This window comes from Syngnathus floridae, chromosome 15, assembly GCF_059516105.1.
Source record: "Syngnathus floridae isolate MCC-2025c chromosome 15, RoL_Sflo_1.0, whole genome shotgun sequence".
In the NCBI taxonomy this organism is placed as follows: domain Eukaryota; kingdom Metazoa; phylum Chordata; class Actinopteri; order Syngnathiformes; family Syngnathidae; genus Syngnathus; species Syngnathus floridae.
Genome location: NC_142427.1, coordinates 3,091,398 through 3,112,544, shown reverse-complemented (window position 1 = coordinate 3,112,544; position 21,147 = coordinate 3,091,398). Strand labels below are relative to the sequence as shown.

The 21,147-nt window shown below is 44.2% G+C and overlaps 2 protein-coding genes and 1 long non-coding RNA gene across 17 annotated transcripts in view; 1 reads left to right on the top strand and 2 right to left on the bottom strand.

Moving 5' to 3' along the window:
• LOC148385874 (uncharacterized) overlaps positions 1-21,147 on the top strand; it is a 45,790-nt gene that overhangs the window by 13,786 nt on the left and 10,857 nt on the right. For 3 of the 6 annotated variants that reach the window (XR_015862926.1, XR_015862927.1, XR_015862928.1), the window contains one exon: positions 349-16,552. Coding sequence is in view for 2 of the 6 variants with exons in the window: in XM_088397795.1 (XP_088253921.1) it covers positions 20,667-20,718 (52 nt within the window). In the remaining 4 variants the exon portion in view is untranslated. Of the gene's footprint in view, positions 1-348; positions 16,553-20,666; positions 20,719-21,147 lie in introns of those variants that run through there. The other 3 variants (XM_088397795.1, XM_088397797.1, XR_015862929.1) reach the window with 2 other exon arrangements.
• On the bottom strand, positions 2,717-11,004 carry LOC148385875 (uncharacterized). 7 transcript variants are annotated; one of them, XR_015862934.1, is made up of 7 exons: positions 9,915-11,004; positions 8,911-9,019; positions 8,529-8,832; positions 8,004-8,462; positions 7,292-7,755; positions 6,748-7,196; positions 5,832-6,149 (listed from the first exon to the last, which is right to left on the bottom strand). It is a non-coding gene; the product is annotated as an uncharacterized LOC148385875 (long non-coding RNA). The 7 variants fall into 7 exon arrangements; XR_015862935.1 differs by having other exon boundaries at positions 6,748-7,755; positions 8,004-8,084; positions 8,163-8,462; XR_015862932.1 differs by lacking the exon at positions 5,832-6,149 and adding an exon at positions 2,717-4,326 and having other exon boundaries at positions 6,748-7,755.
• The window catches only part of phf14 (PHD finger protein 14), a 256,949-nt gene continuing 246,927 nt past the window's right edge, over positions 11,126-21,147 (bottom strand). Inside the window, exons 16-17 of one of the 4 annotated variants that reach the window (XM_088397784.1) lie at positions 19,925-20,042; positions 11,126-12,307 (exon numbers count right to left, since the gene is read on the bottom strand). In XM_088397784.1, the coding sequence (XP_088253910.1) occupies positions 12,230-12,307; positions 19,925-20,042 (196 nt within the window). In that variant the 3' untranslated portion in view covers positions 11,126-12,229. Of the gene's footprint in view, positions 12,308-19,172; positions 19,790-19,924; positions 20,043-21,147 lie in introns of those variants that run through there. The other 3 variants (XR_015862923.1, XM_088397785.1, XR_015862924.1) reach the window with 3 other exon arrangements.

Here is a 21,147-nt window from a genome sequence, read left to right as displayed (position 1 = left end):
ACTCAGGTCAGCTAATTCCAAAAATCCAAATAAAAATTTAAGTGGCCACGGAGAAGAGAAGCACCGTCCTAAATTGCCATTATTTTTCTCTATGCTTGTCCTTCTCTCTTCTCCTATCCAAAGCTTAATTTTTGACTAAATCCAAATTGAAGATAGTAGAAATTCATCTCAACAGACCTTGGGTTAATCTCAGCAAGAATGAAAAGTCTATCTTCTTATAAAGGGCGTGCTGTGCAATCGGACAGCATTTCGGGCCCTTTGGACAAAAAGAAGCCTCACTATTTGTTGGGTCATCCCTTTATACTGGTTGGGGCTTAGTCATATTCTCACGACTATTTCTAAAAATAGATTGAGGCAGCCACCTGCTTATGCAACGTGCCCCATCTTCCGGAAGGTGACCATCTTCTCAGGGATGCTCCTGTGTACCCTGAGATGCAAACACTTTCCCAAGGATGCTACTCTGTTCCCAAGGACGCAACCGCTTTCTCAGAGATGCTTCATCCTGTTTTCTGACTCCCTCATTTTCCGATGAGGGCGTCGCCAGAGAAGAATGGATCTTAGCGGAGATCTGCGAGTGGGGTCCAGGCGCTGAAAGACAATCGCTCTGTCAGATTGTTCGATGGTACGCGGCGGAGGTGGACGGGCCGACCGGAGAGCCAGGAGTCGTGGTGTAGGTGAGCAGGGTAGGGAACGTGGTTTCAACAGCTGTAGAGGTGACCAACATCGTCTAACACTCAGGCGACGAGTTGCTGGCAGCATGCTCCTTAAGAGCCTCCACATAATGAGCCTTATCAGCCACACCTGACGCTCCTCAGCCACCCTGCTCACGGATGACCCCTGAGGACAAAAGAGAAAGCTCCCAGTCCCTGACACCACCCTCTTCAATGGCCGCCACCTGGCGGCCCAGAAGAGGTAATCTGTAACCAGTAATCCGAAATCAGCGAAGGGTCACAGATGTAAGAACGTGGCACCCAAGATCGGTCCTCGGGACCATAGCCCTCCCAATCGACGAAGTACTGCCAACCACGGTCCTGCTGACGAGAGTCCACGATCCCTCGGACCGGGTAGACTGAGTGCCCCTCAAAGTCCCTGGGGGCTCGGACAGAGGGAGGAATGTGCTGGACCGGACAGGTTTTATCTGGGAGACATGGAACGTGGGATGAATCCGGAGGTAGACGGTGTCAAGTAACATGGTGGAGGGGGCAACAGATGGTGCAAAATGTGATTATTGGATTGTTCCCAGGAATAAATGGGCATTGCTGAAATTCCAAATTTTACCAAGATATGGTGCCAAACCTTGACATGAGACCAGAAGGGGCAAACGAGTAAACAAGGTGAATTTACAAAAACACGGATGAATAGAATGGCACGAGGTCGGTTCTGAGTCACACATGGAAGCACATAAGTTTAGTTTTGGTTTTATTTCTTTGCTTGGCTACCATATATTCAGTAAAAGCTTAAAGCAATATTATCACATGATTAAATAAGAAGTGCCCATTGCCATAGGATACTATGGTGGTGTGTTAAGAATTAGTGAAATCAACAGGTTTATTCAATGTTTTTGAGATGTTTTAATCAGTATGGTTAATCAAACAGGTTGATTCAAATGTTTTTATGATGTTTTAATCAGTATGGTTAACCAAACAGGTTGATTCAAATGTTTTGAGATGTTTTAATCAATATGGTAAATCAAACAGGTTGATTCAAATGTTTTTATGATGTTTTAATCAGACAGGTTTATTTAAATGTTTTTATGATGTTTTAATCAGTATGGTTAGTCAAACAAGGTTGACTCAAATGTCTTTATGATGTTTTAATCAGTATGGTTAATCAGACGGATTGATTCAATTGTTTTTATGATGTTTTAATCAGTATGGTTAATCAGACAGGTTGATTCAAATGTTTTTATGATGTTTTAATCAGTATGGTTAACCAAACAGGTTGATTCAAATGTTTGGAGATGTATTACTATGGTCAAAGATTCATGACTTTATGACCTACTGATATGCATAATTGAAGTTTTATTTTCATATTGTATCTAGGCAACATGGAAAAGTGTTTTTAATTATTTAAAAAGGAAAAGGGGCTCAAAAGGGTGTTGGCCGTATTTTTGATGGAAACTAGTTGGTGGGAAAAATGAAATCGCGTAAACAGCTGTCAGGGTGGCAGCAGGCTTGCACAATGTGGGGAAAACATGGATTGAGCAATCCAAAGCAAGAACGCAGTGGTTCCCAGCTGAGAGGCAGAAGGAAATTGCGCAACCCTCACAGGTCAGCTGAGATTGTGCAATCCTATGCTATGGGAATTATAGATGCCAGTAAGAGGGGCGGAGACAGACAAGCCTATAAAAAAGCCATCACAGACAACTGCGGGGCTTCTCTCTCCCAATGAGCTGTAATACGTGAAGAAGCCTGCAAGAGTTCCAAGACCTTTTTCAGCCTCAGGAATCTTAGCGTGGAACGCAAGATCGCTTGCTTGGATTAACTTGGATTTACTCAAAGAATTGGACTTGATGGCATTTCACATGGAACTAGGTGAGGGGAACGGGATTTTTCTGTGATTAAGCCAGGGGGAGAATAGCCGTGTAGGCAATCGCCAGTCCCCTTAAGGCCGACCTATTTTTCAAATTTGAACTTTAGGAATAAAAGCGAACTGATCAATCGACTCCATCCATCCATCCATCCATCCATCCATCCATCCATCCATCCATCCATCCATCCATCCATCTTCTTCCGCTTATCCGGGGTTGGGTCGCGGGGGCAGGGAGGCGTCCAGGAGGCATCCTGATGAGTTGCCCGAGCCACCTCATCTGGCTCCTCTCAACGTGGAGGAGCAGCGGCACTACTCCAAGTCTCTCCCAGATGACCGAGCTTCTCACCTTATCTCTAAGGGAAAGCGTGGACACCCTGCGGAGGAAACTCATTTCGGCCGCTTGTATCCTGGATCTCGTTCTTCCGGTCACGACCCATAACTCGTGACCATAGGTGAGGGTAGGAGCATAGACCGACCGGTAAATCGAGAGCTTTGCCTTTTGCCTCAGATTTCTCTTCACCACGACAGACCAGTACAGAGTCCACATTACTGCCGACGCTGCACCAATCCGCCTGTCGATCTCGCGCTCCAACCTGCCCTCATTTGTGAACAAGACCCCAAGATACTTGAACTCCTCCACTTGGGGCAGGATCTCATCCCCGATCCGGAGAGGGCATTCCACCCTTTTCCGATCGAGGACCATGGACTCGGATTTGGAGGTGCTGACCCTCATCCCAACATGCTTCACACTCGGCTGCGAAACCGCTCCAGTGAAAGCTGGAGATCACGGCTTGAAGAAGCCAACAACACCATGTCGTCTGCAAAAAGCAGAGACGTGATGCTGAGGTCCCCACACCGTATACCTTCAACGCCTTGGCTGCGCCTAAAAATTCTGTCCATAAAAATTATGAACAGACTCGGTGACAAAGTACACAGAAAACCCACACACACTGACCAATACCTCCTGAACACCCCACTATACATAAACTGTCTGTAGTCAGAACACTATACGAAGGCACAACAATAATCACGGACCCGGAGGACAGAAAACAGGAAGAAAAACACATACAACACACTCAAAAGACGCCATTATCCACAATGGGCAATAACTAAAGTTGCAGGACAGGTAAAAAACAAAAACAACACAACACAGGGGGGAAGAAAAAACAAACAAGTAAACAAGAACACAACAGTTGCCATATGTGAGAGGGATTACGGAACGCATCAAAAGAGCCATGAAAAAATACAACAAACACACCTATCAAACCACACACAACATTCCGTCAGATACTGGTTCACCCAAAGGACAGAATTCACCTGGAAAATAAATTGCCACTCCATTGACGAGATCCCATGCAAATCATGCAATAAATCATACATCGGGGAGACAGGGAGGAACTTCATCACAAGAAAAACAGAACACAGGGAAGAAGACAGCAACAAGACAAACAAGAGCAATAAAACAACAAGCAGAACAGGAACACTACAAGTCAGCCATTACCGACCACTGCAAAAGAGAAAATCACATCATGGACTGGGAAAAGGCCAGAGTCATCCGCACCGAAGAAAACAAACATCAGCGTTGGATCAGGGAGGCCATCGAGATCCGCAAGCGGGGCTCGAGGACCATCAACAGGGACGAGGGAGCTTTCATGCTCTCTACCACCCGGAGCAGCATTCTGGAGAGGTGAACGGACAGCAGAGGGCGTGACTCACCTGTCAAATCTGACTATCTTCTCTGTCCAGTTGCCAGACCCCAGTCCCAGGGAACACCCAAATCCAGTCCAGTGAAAGCTGAGGGCAAAAGATACACAGAAACTCAAGAAAAGTTACTCTCCAAACTTACACCAGAGTTGGCGCAGCAGTGTCAAGACGCCTTTTGCAACGTAGCATGCAGGGCATACAACTCCTAAGCAGCTAAGAGAGGTCTTCTGGAGGAAAACTGCTTAAATGAGTACCCAGTAATCCTAATGCTCTTTAACGTCACTGCCAACGATGGACAAAGAATTGGGACCCTAAACGACCTGGCATCAGACACAAACTACATAACGCACAAAGCTGCAAGCAAGTTGAACCTGAGAAATGAAGATGTGACACTGGTGGTTTACGGCGCTGGAGGGATGAAGGTGTCTGTAGCAACCAAGCGCTACCTCCTCAGGATACGTGTCAGCACTCCAAGAGGAACTCTTAAGTCACACCAACTGATCTGCTATGGGCTTGATCAAATTGCAGAAGTTCCCAGACATGTGCCAGCAGTCAAGTTACAGAGGATCTTCCCGGATGTTTCTTTCCAAGACTTTGCAAGACCAAAAGAAGTGCAGCTTCTGCTCAGCCACAAAGAAGGGCAGTTGGTACCCTCGAAGGTCCGCTCTGTCTGTGACCTGGTGCTTTGGGATGGTCCGCTCGACAAGACCATCGGAGGCACGCGGAATAAGTATAATAATAATAATAATAATAATAATAATAAAGGACAGCAATAACAATAGTGTGAAGGTCTTCACCTTCACACTAATAATAAAGGACAGCAATAACAATAGTGTGAAGGTCTTCACCTTCACACTAATAATAATAAAGGACAGCAATGACAATAGTGTGAAGGTCTTCACCTTCACACTAACTAGCAATCTGCAATTCGCCATGCGAGAGACCGCCAACCTGCCTCCATTCAGCCATTTCAAAGAGGAGAAGCGTGTGCTGGAGGAGGACACATATGTCGGACATTTTAACTTCTCACAACGACCTCGACCACTTGAAACTCCTCACTTCCTCAAAGCAGGGGGATTCTTCGTGAAACCCTGGGTCTACTCTGATCAAAGTGGGAGGAAAGGGCCGGGAGGTGAGGAGATAAAGTCAGGGACCATGATTCTGCCAAACAAGTACTGAAGAGGACAACAAAGCCCTCGGCCTTGGTTATACCATTGAAGATGACAAACTACATGTCATGGTTTCAGTTAACTTCTCCAAGAAAAAGAGAAAAATGTGCCTCGGCCAGAACTTACTGAGAGAGGAAGTAAGAGGGCAAACCCCAGACCCACTCACCAGGAGAGAGCTGGTAATCCAAGTCTCTGGTCTCTATGATCCACTTGGCCTCGTGACTCCACAAAGCAGAAAGGAGCCATCCTGGTCCAAAGAGCTTTCCAAGAAGCAAAGATAATGTACAGCAAAGAAGACACATGGGATACCGCCTTGTCCAAAGAACTCAGAGAAGATGCCATAAAGCTACTCGAAGAGTATTGTTGGGTCTAAATACGATTAGACATTAAATCACTTGCTGGAATGAAGAGGAGAAGACAACCAGAACAGGTTTACTCGCGAGGAGAACGATAGAGAAAGCAATCTCAGTTGCAACCTCCATCAGTTCTGAGTCCTTTCTCCACGTGCCCCTCTTTTTAATGTTATGGTTGCCCTGGTTACAGAGGCGTTGCTACACTAAAGGGAGGGGGGATTGTGTCTGTAGCAACGCTGATTAGCAAAAGAATGTAGTGTGGTGTGAATTAGCACTTCGTTGTTGGCTCTTGAACCCCCGCAGAGACCATCCTCAGCCGTCTTCCCTCACAGTTGGCTGACTCCTTCTCGACTGTGGTCAAATACCCTGAAGCACGTTGATTGCCGCTTTGCTGTGGAACAAATGCAACTAGACCTTTGCTAACTTTGTCTACTTGGTAATTAACACATAATAATAATAATAAGTAACTTGTCCTAAACACTTCAACACACATTAAGCAAACGTGAGGTAACCGGTATGCAGTTCCTTAAACAAACATTGAGTAAATATGGGATAACTTTTATGCAACTACTTCTAACTGTATGTAACCTTTAACAAAGAAAAACAGGTCTGATAAACTACAATCTATGAACCAAAACTATATCTAACTGCAAAGGAATGAAGTTCCTGTGAATCAAACACAGAACATGTCACCTATGCAAATAAGCCTTGCTCATTGTTAGTGAAGGCCTCTTACGGGAACGAAAACACACAGACAACATAAGGACAGGAAGGATACAAATGGCTGACAGGGATCAAAAGACATCCCTATCACTAAAAAGGAAGAACCTAGATAAAAGGAAAGATAAGCTCGTAAAGTCGAGGCCTCCAGGTCTGGCAGGCCAAAGCTTCACTTAAAATTATTCCAACAAGTATGCTGACCTAAGCCAAATCAGATTCACCAGACCCCTCACACCGCCAGATCCAGATGGAAAACCATGTGACATTACCTTTTCTGATGGCAGTGAGCAGGCATATGGCGCCGTGCTGTACCTGCGCTGGAGCAGCAGCCATGGTGCCGTCGTGAGGCTAGTCGAGTCTAAGGCTAAGCTGACCCCTCTGGACCACAAGGGTGACCCTGTGAAGGCAGAGATGTGAGCAGCAGTCTTTGCAGCCCGGCTAAAGAAGTACTTCCAGAAACACTGCCGAATCGATGTGAGGAAATGGTACCATCTTGTCGACAGTCAGACCATCTTGGGGGCAATACAGCGTGAAAGTTATGGCTACCAGACGTTCTTTGCTAACAGAGTTGGCGAGATCCAGAGTCGCACCAACATTCAAGATTGGTGGTGGATACCAGGACCAGCAAACATTGCGGATATCATCACCAGAGGGGCCAATCCTGATGACCTTACTGAGGAATCCGAGTGGCAGTCGGGGCCCCAGTTCCTTCAGCTTCCTTAGTGAATTGCCGACAAAATCGGCTAAAGATGTCGCTGCACAAGCAAGAGATGCTATCACAAAAATACAAAAGACATTTGCTACGGTACTCACCCGAAGTCAACAGAAAGCACAGGAGACAGACTCAAAGTCCAGAGGACCACTGGCAGAAGCAGTCCAAAGTTTGGACTATGTAAGTTTGGAGATAAAGAAAAGTGGGAGGCAGTGCAGTCATCTGGCATCATCACGATCGATGAAAGAGAAGCCGTGTTCCAACACCTATGCTTGGCAGCACAGGAGGGCGTGCACTTTCCAAACACTACAACTGATAGACTGGTCGTTTACAAGGATCACTCAAGTGGACTCCTGATGTGTGGAGGCAGGATCCAGACCTGTAAGGAAGACCACAAAGCTGTTCCCCTCTTACCTTTCCAAGCTTGGCTCTCCACACTACTTGCCCGAGAAGCACACAGTGAGGGTCATGATGGAGTGGCAGGAACTGTGCTGCGGATGCGAAGGAGAGCATGGGTCATCAGAGGGAGAATTATCACCAGAAAGGTTGTTGACAAGTGTGTTCCCTGCAAAAAAGGCAAAGGCAAGAGTTTTCCAGCAAGTAATGGGAGATTTGCCAGAAGAGAGGTCAAGTCCAGAGGCACCATTTCAATTTACATCTGTCGACCTGTTCGGACCATACCAAGTTAACGATGATGTCAAGAGGAGAGCGAGCATGAAGGTATGCGGCGTACTCTTCTGTTGTATGTTAAGCCGAGCCATACACGTCGAACTGGCAAATATGTTTTCAACAGAGAGCTTTCTACTGGCCTACCAGAGGTTCACGTCTGTCCGAGGCCATCCTCAGAAGATCTGGTCCGATCCAGGTACGAATTTTGTTGGAACAAAACCTGTCCTTGAAGAAATGTACACTTTCCTGAAACAACAAAACCAGGCGTTGCTAGAAGAGTATGCTATCAAGAATGGGACCTACTCGATATGGAGAATCCTTCCAGCCGATTCACCTCATTGAAATGGTGCAGCCGAAGCTGCTGTCAAGATCACGAAAAGAGCCCTACAAAGTCTTGGTACAGTAGAAGGCCTTACCTTCAGTGAATTCCTGACTGTGCTCAAACTTGCTGCCAACCTTGCTAATGAGAGGCCTATCGATGCCAGAATCCAGAGCCGTGAAGACCGCATCCAATACATCACTCCAAACACCCTGTTGCTTGGTCGAGCCATGCAGAGCGGAGATTTCAAGGCTTCCGACTTCACTACTTACCCCTTCAAAAGACTGCAAGAGATACAGAAGTAAGTTAGCTACTTTTGGAAATCCTGGAGCCAACTTGCAGGTCCAAACCTTTTCATCCGCAGCAAGTGGCATACTCTGGATAGGAATGTTGCCGTTGGAGACATAGTTTGGCTCTGCGACCAAAATGCGCTAAGGGGGCAGTGCAAGCTACCAAGAGTCATCAGTGTAAATGCAGATTCCAAAGGCATCGTCCGGGATGTCCATGTGAAGGTTTCTCCGGGAGGATGTCTCCAAAGCCAGTTTCCAAGGAGTCTCAGGAAAAGGATCGCAAGGGAACCATACTGCACAGGAACGTGTGGCGCCTCGTCGTCCTCATCCCCGCAGAGGATCAGTGTGATGGACGCTAGTTCGCCTGAAAAGTGCGATCTTTCCGTGGTACACCACACAAAGATCGAGTGGGAGGTGTTGCGGCGACCTGGGAGGTACGCACCTGTCTGTGGGTGCATGTGACCACAAGGGGTCACTGCAGGTGTATGACGTGAACGCGCAGCACGCAGTGGAGCTCCTCAGAGCGCCTCAACAGCTGAGTGCAATCTATCCTGATTGGAAACACGCACACACCAGTGTTCATAAGCAGCAAACAGCTCAGTCCTCTTGTCCAGTGAGCAGCAGCAGCAGCAGCAGCAGCAGCAGCAGCAAACAACAATCTTTCAATCAGCAAGCAACACAGCAGTAGCAGCGAACCGCACTGAGCTCCATGGAGAAAGGAAATAACTCATGGGAAGAGGAGACCAAAGGGACTACCGGTGAGCTCACAATTCTCAACTGGGCTCATTTAGTTAACTGTGTAGAGCACTGACTGCATTTCAGTTGGTCTGGAGAATGTGTTGTCTTTATGACAAGCATTAAGTTGTATATTGACTTTTGTTTGAAAGGATAACTTTATGTTCTAGATTTTTTCCGTCTTTCTTTCAGTGAAAAGAACTGAACTGTATCTACTTTGTTTATTGGTTTATGTGTTAAAAAACACTAAGCTGCATTGTTTTATTTGGAAACAAATTTTACCTTGAGATTAAACAAAAACTCATCCATTTTTTGTATGTGTTTTAAAGGTTTTTCACCCTGATTGTTTCGCTCATTAAAAACCCAAACAAAGAGTGGAATTCCAGTCTGGTCAAGTCCTTCCTTTTCAAGTGTGGAGACGTTAAAATACACTTGCCAATAACCTTTAACAAAAAATAAGATTTATCTTAAGTGCATGTTGTAGAGCAATTTAGGGCCTACACAAAGACATGTTTTCAAGTTAAGCTTTTAAAAGTGCATTGTTTATACAGGAGGTAAAACATAAAATGGGCTAATAAACAGGTGAAGGCCATGAGATTCCATCCACTATAACAATTTAAAAAAAAATAACAAAAGGAGACATTGCATTTCCTTGCATTGCATTACAACAGAAAAGTAAGGTTAATGATATAACTTAAATTACATATTCACCAAGGCAGGATTTTTTTCTGTGATGTTCCACTCGCAGAGCACATCTTGCAGCAACGCTGCTAAGTTTACCCCGGTGTGAGAGTCATTAAATATTCGTGTTTGTAGGACGTGAGACTGCAAGTCCCACTCGTCGTTCACATAGTGTGCCGTGACGGTAATGTAAGAATCAGTGGCACAGGAGGTCCAGCCATCTACCGTTATTGACACCCTCTGGGCACGGCTCATTGAGTTGACAACATCCACTTTTACTTTCTCGTAGAGCGCAGAAATTATCCTGTCTGCAAATACTTTTCTGTCGGGTATGCAATACCTTGGCTCCAACACTTCAAGCAGGTGTCTGAATCCCTCGTTAGCTGTAATGCCATTTGGCTGAATGCTTTTGCAAAGGAAGAAAGATAGGGTGTCCGTGATGGATTTCGCCCGGGCAGAACTGTTTGCAAGTGGCGAATGAAATAACTGGGGTATTCGTGGCTCACTTGAAGGTGTTGCAGGAGCACTGCTAGCTGACGTCGCCGCTTCAGATGTGTAGACAAATTCGTTGTGCTGCCTGTGTATCTTATAGCTGCATATGGCTGTTGTCTTATCCAGCTCTCCATCTCGTTTGTGGAACCCGGCATTTTTCCACACTGCAGACTTAAAGCCCACCACCGAATGTATAATCTCCGTCTTGTTTTCCTCCATGCTAACCCGCTATCTGGCTGACTTGCCGCCTCTGTACAATTCGAAGAAGGCCAGTTTGGACCCGCCTATTCGCGTGAGACCTGAGCCGAGACTTGAGCACAGACTTGAGTAGTAGGAGTGACTGAAACCCAGAGACCCTTTTCTAAAAAGTCATAATTGTGAATATTAATCGATTTTTATCAATGAAAATAATTTAGATACGATGCATCTCAAGTTTTTGTGCGTTTTTACCAATGCAGACGTTTGATAATCGATGCAACTGCATCTTACAGGTCGTATCGATTTCCCGATGCATATCGGTGAATCTTCCCAACCCTACTATCCATCTATCTGTCCGTCTGTCTGTCTATCTGTCGATCTATGGCTGAATATTTGTGGTCCTATACTTATGTCTGCAGAACCACAAGACTTTCTATAGCGTCAAAGGATTGTGAACACATTCCAAATTCTCTTGCGACAAGCAAATATCTGGCGACTAATAGCAAATAAATGCTGAGGAGACATTTTTGGAACATGCAACTTTTTATTACATATCAGATGACAATTGAATGTGAAAAGCAAGTATGTATAGATGTTTGAAATAATTACTAAAATATGAAAATATTTAAAGACTCTCTAAATGTAATGTTTTAGGATAATTACTGAAAAGTTATGCAAAGACTGAAAACTATGTATTACCAAATTGTGGAGACACATAGCATTAAACTTTTTGTCACTTTTTCAGTTTTCCTGTCTTTATGGGAGCAGATGAAATGGTCCCCCATAACATTATTCAGCTAAAGCTTAAGTCGCCCTTCCCCATCGCATGAGTAGTTGAACCTAAAATGTGTAATTAACTATCTATCATGCAAGCTTAAGTCATGAAAGGGCATTTTGCCTCAACGCCACAATTGACAGAACAGCTATGTCATGAATATTCCCAAGAGTTATGTAAATATCAGGATACTGAAGTGTGCTGGAACACAGGAGCAGTGACGCGCAAAACAGTAGATGACCTAGGCAAATGGCTGGTTCAGATGGCCACTAAAAGATTTTTTTTGGGGGGTGTCACCGAAAAGTTGTGTGTGTGATTTGCATTCCGATTATATTTCACTATCAGTGGCGGACAAGATGTAACACTTGGCATTTTTACTCTTACGGCGACAACCCAACTTGTTGATCGTACCCATGCCGCCAGCTCAGGAGTGCCAAACCCCGGCTTAACACTTCTCGATAACAATTTCATGAGACATTTTCACAAGACACTTACTTTCACTGAAAATAATATCCAAAGAAATATGAAGTATATAGAGAAAGAGGACTTAATGGTTAACGTTCGAACATAAGGAGATAGGTACCTCATTCCATGGAACATATTGTTAATAAAACAGGTATGAAAATAAATTGCATAACACACAGAAGCTGTTCAGAGATACTTCTGGCAATTCCATCCTTAGACTAAGATGAAGAAACCTTTATGTAGTTTTTGTAAAGATGTTCCTCTATCTAAATTAGAAACTTCTGAAACTCTTCTGTGATGATACTGTTTGAGGTCTACAAACATTGGTTAGATAGTTTAAAGATGCTGTCCTTGGTTGCTAGCAAATATAAGATTAAAATAGGAATTTATTCAGCAGTGTCTTGTGCCCTTTGGTTCATCTCAAGTTGGGAATTTCTTGCTCGGCTATCTCTTTAACGGAGCACTCGTCTTCCAGCCATTCCCCTTCTTCCTCCTGGAAACACAAACCTGTCGTTATTAAAGGTAGTAGTTTTAACTACATTAGAAATGAAGGCAACATATCTACTGCACTTTTATCATATACCGTAATTTCCGGACTATAAGTCGCTCCGGAGTACAAGTCGCAACAGCGATAAAATGCATAATGAAGAAAAATAAACAATTATTAGTCGCACCGGAGTATAAGTCGCAAGTTTGAGGGAACATTATTTGACAAAATCCAACACCATAAACAGACATGAATAGGAAACAAAAGGCTAAACGATACGGTATGCTAACGTTACATAAACACAAACGAGGAACTGAGAACATGCCTGACGTGACATATTAACAGTTATTCAAATAACCATAACATAAATGACAAGTTTATCAAGCCATCCGTGTCACTCCAAATCATTAAATCCATCAAAATCTTCGTCCTCTGTGTAAACAACGCCACTGCTGACTCCGGAAGTACGTGCAGCGCTGACGTCAAACTCATCGTCAGTTGCGGTTCCAATTATTTCACAGGCCTATATAACTTTATATAAACTATATATCAATTAACTACAAACCGGATTTGGAAAATTGTGTAAAATGTAAATAAAAACAAAATACAACGTTTTAAAATCTTTCTCAACCCATATTCAATTGAATACACGACAAAGACAACATATTTAATGTTCAAACTGATAAACTTAATTGTTTTTTGCCAAACAATAATTAACTTAGGATTTCATGGCTGCAACACGTCAAGTAGAAGTTGGGAAAGGTGGCAAAAAATACTGAGAAAGCTGGGAAAAGCTCATCAAACACCTATTTGGAACATCCCACATGTGATCAGGTTATTTGGGAACAGGTGGGTACCATGATTGGGTATCAAAGGAGCCTCCCCAATCATGCTCAGTCATTCACAAGCAAGGATGGGGCGAGGTTCACCACTTTGTCCACAACTGCGTGAGAAAATAGTTGAACAGTTTAAGAACAATATTTCTCAAAGCAATATTGCAAGGAATTTAGGGATTTCAACATCTGCGGTCCATAGTATTATCAAAAGGTTCAGAGAATTTGGTGAAATCACTGCACGTAAGCGCCACGGCCGGAAACCAAGACTGAATGACCGTGACCTTCGATCCCTCAGAAGGCACTGCCTTAAAAACCGACATGAGTGTGTAAAGGATATCACCAAATGGGCTCAGGAAAACTTCAGAAAACCACTGTCAGTAAATACAGTTCGTCACTACATCAGTAAGTGCGGGTTAAAACTCTACCATGCAAAGTAGTTTATGAACAACATCCAGAAACGCCGCCAGGTTCTCTGAGCTCATGTAAAATGGACTGATGCACAATGGAAAAGTGTTTTGTGGTCTGATGAGTCCACTTTTCAAATTGTATTTGGAATCACTGGACGTCGTGTCCTCCGGTCCAAAGAGGAAGGGGACCATCCAGACTGTTATCAATACAAAGTTCAAAAGCCAGCATCTGTGTTGGTATGGGGGTGCATTAGTTCCCATGGCATGGGTGACTTACATTTCTGTGAAGGCAACATATATGCTGAAAGGTACATACAGATTTTGGAGCAACATATGCTGCCATCCTAGCGACGTCTTTTTCATGGACGCCTCTGCTTATTTCAGCAAGATAATGCCAAGCCACATTCTGAACGTGTTACAACAGCGTGGCTTCGAAGTAAAAGAGACCAGGTTCTCCCCTGGCCCGCTTGCAGTCCAGATCTGTCTCCCATTGAAAATGTGACTGTTACTTGTGTGTCTGCACCAAACGGGAGCTCAGAGTACCAACCCTTTTTGGAGTCCTTAGAGGAAGTGCTGGAGAGCACTCCTTCTGGGGGCTCCATCGTTCTGCTGGGTGACTTCAATCCTCATGTGGGCAATGACAGTGAGACCTGGAAGGGCGTGATTGGGAGGAACACCCCCCCGATCAAAACCCGAGCAGTGGATTGTTCATAATGAAGACCATGTTCAAACATAAGGGTGTCCATGTGTGTACCTGGCACCAGGAAACCCTAGATCGCAGTTTGATGATTGACTTTGTAGTCGTGTCATCGGATTTGCGGCCACGTGTTTTGGACTTCGGATGAAGACAGGGGCGGAGCTGGCAACTGATCACCACCAGCTGGTGGGTTGGCTCCGATGGTGGGGGAAGATGCCGGTCCGACCTGGCAGACGCAAATGTACTGTGAGAGTCTGCTGGGAATGTCTGGGAGAATCCCCTGTCAGAAAGAGCTTCAACTCCCACCCCCGGCAGAGCTTTTCCCACATCCCGGGGGAGGCAGGGACCATTGAGTCTGAGTGGACCATTTTCCGTGCCTCCATTGTTGAGGTGGCCAACCAGAGCTGCAGCCGTAATGAGCCTGTCGTGGTGGCAACCCCTGAATCCGCTGGTGGACACCAGTGGTAAGGGATGCCGACAAGCTGAAGAAGGAGTCCTAGCGAAACGTTTTGGTCTGTGGGACTCCGGAGGCAGCCGACAGTTACCGGATGGCTAAGCAGAACGCGGCCTCTGCGGTTGCCGAGGCAAAAACCCGGGCATGGGAGGAGTTAGGCAAGTCCATAGAGAATGACTTCCGCACGGCTTCGAGGAAATTCTGGTCCACCATCCGGTGTCTCATGAAGGGTGTTAGGGTTTACAGATTATCTTGATCGTATGATTATGTTGGAATGTAGACTAGTATTATTAACTTTGTTTAAACCTTTTACCTTTCCTTGACTCTGAAAAGTTTAACCATTCAGTCGTTGAAACTTTCCAAATGGTGTGGGAACATTCTTGCATAGTCAGTCATCTAAAATGCTCCAGTAGTTTCTGTTTCCACGACCTTGTATAACAATGAGCTGGGACCCTCCGCACTGATTAACCAGTTGCTGAGGTGACCACCAAACGTGTCCAATGTCACCCCCACCCTGCTTTCTCTCAATAAATACTCTCTTGCAAGAATCCAAAGTCAGACCTCATTCGATCATCGCTGTACGCACAGCGACGAATGACTCTCCACTTGCAAGTGCGTAAAAAGGGCATACTGTCTCCCGTGTGGTTCTTGCAAAAATAAGTTAGAGTGAGCACCATTCTAACATTTTGGTACCGTGACCCGGATTCTCTCATACCCGCCATATGGCCGACGGAGGACGACGTGCTGCATTGTCGACAAGCCAGCGTCCATTAGGAGGACCTGGAAAAGAAAGACCAGGGAAGAAAATTCTTCGCTGGGCCAGCATCTTAGGTCTGCCTTCGTCTGAGAGAGGTGGATTGACGGGATCCGGAAGTGCAATGAACCAGGGGACAAGTAAGTAAAAGCCCTAAAGTAAAAGATGTGAAACGCGTAAAAAGTAGAGGTGCACGAGATGTAGCTTTGGTTTAAGTCCCAGTGGAAGAAACAGGCTAAGAAAAGCAGAGCTTCTTTTTCGTTCATCGAAGAAGTGCGTAGATTCTTCTTTGTCTGTTTTTCCAAGCTAAGGGATCGGGCTTGGGTTAGTGTCCCAGTGGAAGGAACGTGCTAAGAAAAACAGAGCTTCTTTTTTTGTTAATCAGAGAAGAGCGTAGATTTTCCTTTGTCCGTTTTTCCGGCCACAGAACAGCTTGGGTTCGACTCCCAGTGGAAGAAACGGGCTAGAAAAAAACCAGAGCTTCTTTTTCTTAATTGAAGAAGGGCGTAGATTCTTTTTTTTTTTGTCCGTTTTTCCAAGCTCTTTGCATGAAAGTTGTGTGGTTGAGTGTGACTGGTAGGATAAATTGACTAAAAAGCAGTTCTAGCATTGATCCACAGCAATAACACAGGCTGGTAGTTTGTTGAAAGGTCAATTTAAACCTGCATTAATGCAAACCATAAAGTATGGTCCGTTGGAGACAAAGTTGTTATTCGCTTTTTCCTTGGATCGGAGTTGGAAAACAAGCACTCTACATCGAGACACTGAACTATCATTTCCAATCTTTTGTGAATCTCTCACTGCAGGTCAATGATGGACAAAACAGAGAGATTCAGGCTATTAGGCTAATGGTCTTGCAAAACAGGATGGTTCTGGACTTGATGACTGCAGCTGAAGATGGCGTGTGCCACATTATTGGGACTTCCTGTTGTTATTCTACTTTAATGTGTAAAGGCGAAGGCCTTCACACATTGTTATTCTACTTTATTATTATTGTTATTATTATTTTTATTGTGTGAAGGCAAAGGCCTTCACACATTGTTATTCTACTTTATTATTATTATTAAAGTCCTGATGTACTTTTCAAAATTTAAGTGGACCTAGTGAGCAAGGACCTTAATTTGGTCCGATCGCGCAACCGCAGCGAGCCGGGCGCTCACTGTCGCTCACTGTCGCATTGTTTTAAGAGCGTCTTTGGGTTTTAGGATGGCTCTACTGCTCCCACTTGCTTCCTTTGGAAGCATGATCAGAATTGATGCGAGGTTCGACAACCGAATTTTGTCCGACATCCCAAGCAAAAAAAAATCTCGAATTTTTTGTTGGAATACCGATTTGTTCGAGAACCGGGACGTTCAAAAACCAGAAGGCTGTTCGAGAAGTGAATCGTTCCAATTCCAAATCATGTTTTCCCATTACAAATAATGGAAAAAAAAAATTAATCCGTTCCAAACAAAAAATAAACCCGCCTTTTTTAAGCATATTTTCATTTGCGCATTTTTGTCCGATCGCGCAACTGCAGCGCACCGCCGAACGCCCACCGTCGCGCGTCGCCGACCGCGCAACTGCACCGCGCTGGTCGCATTATTGTGACAGAGCGTCGCTGAAATTTAGAAACTATTTTTAAAGTTCTGATGTACTTTCCAAAATTTAAGTGGACATCAGTGCGCAGGGAGCTTAATTTTGTCCGATCGCGTAACCGCAGCGCACCGCCGAATGCGCAACGGTAGCGCGCCGCCGACCGCGCAATTGCACCGCGCTGGTCGCATTATTGTGACAGAGCGGTCGCTAAAATTCAGAAAATATTTTTAAAGTCCTAATGGACTCCACTGTGGAGCCTCGGTTTTCGAACGTCCCGGTTCTCGAACAAATCGGTATTCGAACAAAAAAGTCGAGATTTTTTTGCTTCGGATGTCGGACGAAATTCGGTTGTCGAACCTCGCAAGATGAGCCGAGAGGACCTGCATGCCGACTGACTCCGTTCGTTATTACGTTCTCGTTACTCTGAGGATTGCATCAACTCTAATCATGCCTCCAAAGGAAGCAAGTGGGAGCAGTAAAGCCATGCTAAAACACAAAGAGGCTCCTAAAGCAATGCAGTGACGTGCGGTGAGGGTTGATGAGGCAGGCTCACTATCGCCCCATCTTTGAGGCAAAGGTACTGGCTGCCTCAAGGCCCGTATTTTCCCGCTGACTGCAAGCACGCGCCGTTTGCACGCGCTCAGTGCAGTGTGTGAGTGATGCACACTCTCACACGCATGCCTGAGAGGCACTACCTGTCACTGCCTCAGCCTCCATGATTCTCGCCTCCCGTTGTTATTTGAACAAGAAATAAAGCTATTTTGACAATGAAAATGATCCAAGTGTATAGGAATCACACCAAAATTGCATTAAAAGCATAGACCATAGGACAGATACTATATTATGTTGTATTATATTATTCATTTTTTAACAACTTATGGTGACAGCTGAGGAAACCATGTTGAGCCCTTTACCCCCCCTGGTGGCAAGGTGAGGCGCTGCCTCACCTGCCTCCTATGAGTGCATGTGCCTGAAACAATGCGCCCGGCGCGCTGCAGTTGCGCGATCGGACCAAATTAAGCTCCCTGCGCACTGAGGTCCACTTAAATTTTGGAAAGTACATTAGGACTTTAAAAATATTTTCTAAATATCAGCGACGGCTCTGTCACAATAATGGGATCAGCGCGGTGCAGTTGCACGGTCGGCGACGCGCTACGGTAGCGCGTTCGGCGGTGCGCTGCGGTTGCGCGACCGGACAAAATTAAGCTCCCTGCGCACTGATGTCCACTTAAATTTTGGAAACTGCAGCAGGACTTTAAAAATACTTTCTAAATATCAGCGACGGCTCTGTCACAATAATGGGACCAGCGCGGTGCAGTTGCACGGTCGGCGACGCGCTACGGTAGCGCGTTCGGCGGTGTGCTGCAGTTGCGCGATTGGACAAAAATGCGCAAATGTAAAAATGCTTAAAAAAGGCTTTTTTTTTCCTGCCTTAGAACAGATTTTTTTTTTTTCCATTATTTGTTATGGGAAAATATGATTCGGAATTCGAACGATTCACTTCTCGAACAGCCTTCTGGAATGGATTCTGTTCAAAAACCAAAGCTCCACTGTACTTCCAAACATACTTGGAGCGAAAAGCTACAAACGTATCATTTTTCGACATAATGCCACGGTGTATTGACTTGTGCATGTGTGTGTATAAAGGCTGTATTGTTTTAAGCATTTGGCCTACGTTATACCAGTATGTTAAAACAATAAGTAAATAAAATGGTTTATTTAGAATTTTATGATTTCATTGTGGTTACAGTACATGCTTTCTGTTCGGCAATTTTTCCTCTCATAATGCCGTGGTGTTTGCGCATGCAGAAGTACTAAATAGCCTGTTGCATTATGATTTTGAGTACGTTTGGAGGTACCTGCAAGTACGTTTGTTCATATTTACGAGTTGAAAAATATTTATTCAACATTGGCAACTGCATGCGCCTGTAATTTTGGACCATACTTGGTGATGTTATGTATGTAACAATGTATTACACTTAAGTTTATGTTTATGTCTTAATGTGAATTACATTCAATTCATACTATGGAAAGAATATGAGGCCCAGCCTTAGTTTTTTTTTTTCCAGGTTTTTGTCACACATACACACACCGTCAATGCGGAATCAAACTCACAGTGCCGGCACACAAGACAGGCGACTGTGCCCCTCCACCATCAGCGATCCCCAGGCACAGCCCTACTTTTACCATTCAAGACTCAACAAGATTGTCATAATAGCATTAAAAAGGTTGCTTAAATTCAGTTTCTGCACTTCAATTTAATGTGATTACTCTGTGGTTAACCTATCATTATAAAACACATTTGGAATTTATAACAATTTCTAAAATGATACAGATATAGGTAACACTTTGATCTTTCCAATTTCATTATTTCCGATGGGTTTGGGATATAACTGCTTCTAAATATAAACACATTTGGAATGGTCTGTGTTTAACCTCAAAGATCCAATTTCATGTATAAAAGTGGGCATATCCTGGTTAGCACATCCGCCTCACAGTTAGGAGGGTGCGGGTTAGATTCCACCTCCGACCCTCCCTGTGTGGAGTTAGCATGTTCTCCCCATGCCAGTGTGGGTTTTTCTCCGGGCAATCTGGTTTCCTCCCACATCCCAAAAACAGGCTTGATAGGCAGATTGAGCACTCCAAACTGCCCCTAAGTGTGAGTGCGAATGCGGATGGTTGTTTGTCTCTGTGTGCCCTGCGATTTGCTGGCAACTGGTTCAGGGTGTCCCCCGCATACTGCCCACGTACGCCCACGACCCCTGTGGGGACAAAGCGGTACAGAAACTGGATGGATGGAAGTGTGCATATCACCACATGTAGGGAGCAGGTGATCAAGACTTTCAAGGAATCCCACATCATTATCTCAAGCAAGCACACACAGTACATTCACTCACCTTAGAAGAAGATATGTCACATTCTTGGCAAATCCAACCGTATCCTGCCTGCTTGGGGGATTTCTTCAGTGGAGGGTCCAGACACCCAAAATGGTAGCAAAGCTGACACTCATCACACCTGAGACACACATGGGAAGGGGACGTTATGCCTGGTGAAAAAATAGATGGATTCTTCAATGATGAGACCAGTCAGGGGGTGATGATAGATGACGACCATAAAAGCATCTGTTTTTCCTGGCAATTTGTTAATGTGTCCTAGTTCCTCTCATGAGCCCTCACCTTGTACCATATAAACAACCATTGACTTCCCACTGGTTCATGTCACCTGACACATAAATACAGGCCAAGTGGCAATTATAAATCCATTACATCCTGCACTTGCATTGTTCTCAGGAGAAGTTAAACAGGATATGAACTTGAGCTTTGTAGTGTATCCGTGAAATAACACTAGATCAATATTTTTATTTAGGGCAAAATGTACTGTACATTGAGGGTTTGACAAATCTTGCAGCAGACATTTTGTTTCCATTTCCATTTTAAGTATTAATAACAAATGAAGTGATGTGTTTTACAAAAACTGGTGACAGCTACAGTATTTTTACATTTATTATTGTTGACATGAATGCTTTGAACCTGATCACCAGTTTCCCATCAGAGTAATCATAGGCCCAATTATCGGACACTGTACAAAGATTATCCAGACCGATGAGCCTCGGGTGTCATTGTCTCTGATTACGCCTAGATGGAACCGGCTCGTTTCTGAGAAACAAGCTCAGTCCTCCCACTAATTCAAGGTAATGGTGAGTTTTAATTTTATGTTGTTTATACTTGTTTTTATGCCAGTCGTATCATTTTATTTTATTGTATTTATATAAGTGTATTATTCATTTATATAAATGTATTATTTTTTCATACAGGACTATCTCAGAAAATTTGAATATTGTGATGAAGTTCTTAATTTTCTGTAATGCAATTAAAAAAACAAAAATGTCATACATTCTGGATTTATTACAAATCAACTGAAATATTGCAAGCCTTTTATTATTTTAATATTGCTGATTATGGCATACATCTTAAGAAAACTCAAATATCCTATCTCAAAATATTAGAATATCATGAAAAGGTATATTAGTAGGATATTCAACTAATCACTTGAATCGTCTAATTAACTCGAAACACTTGCAAGGGTTACCTGAGCCTTGAACGTAAAAGCACCTCGTTGT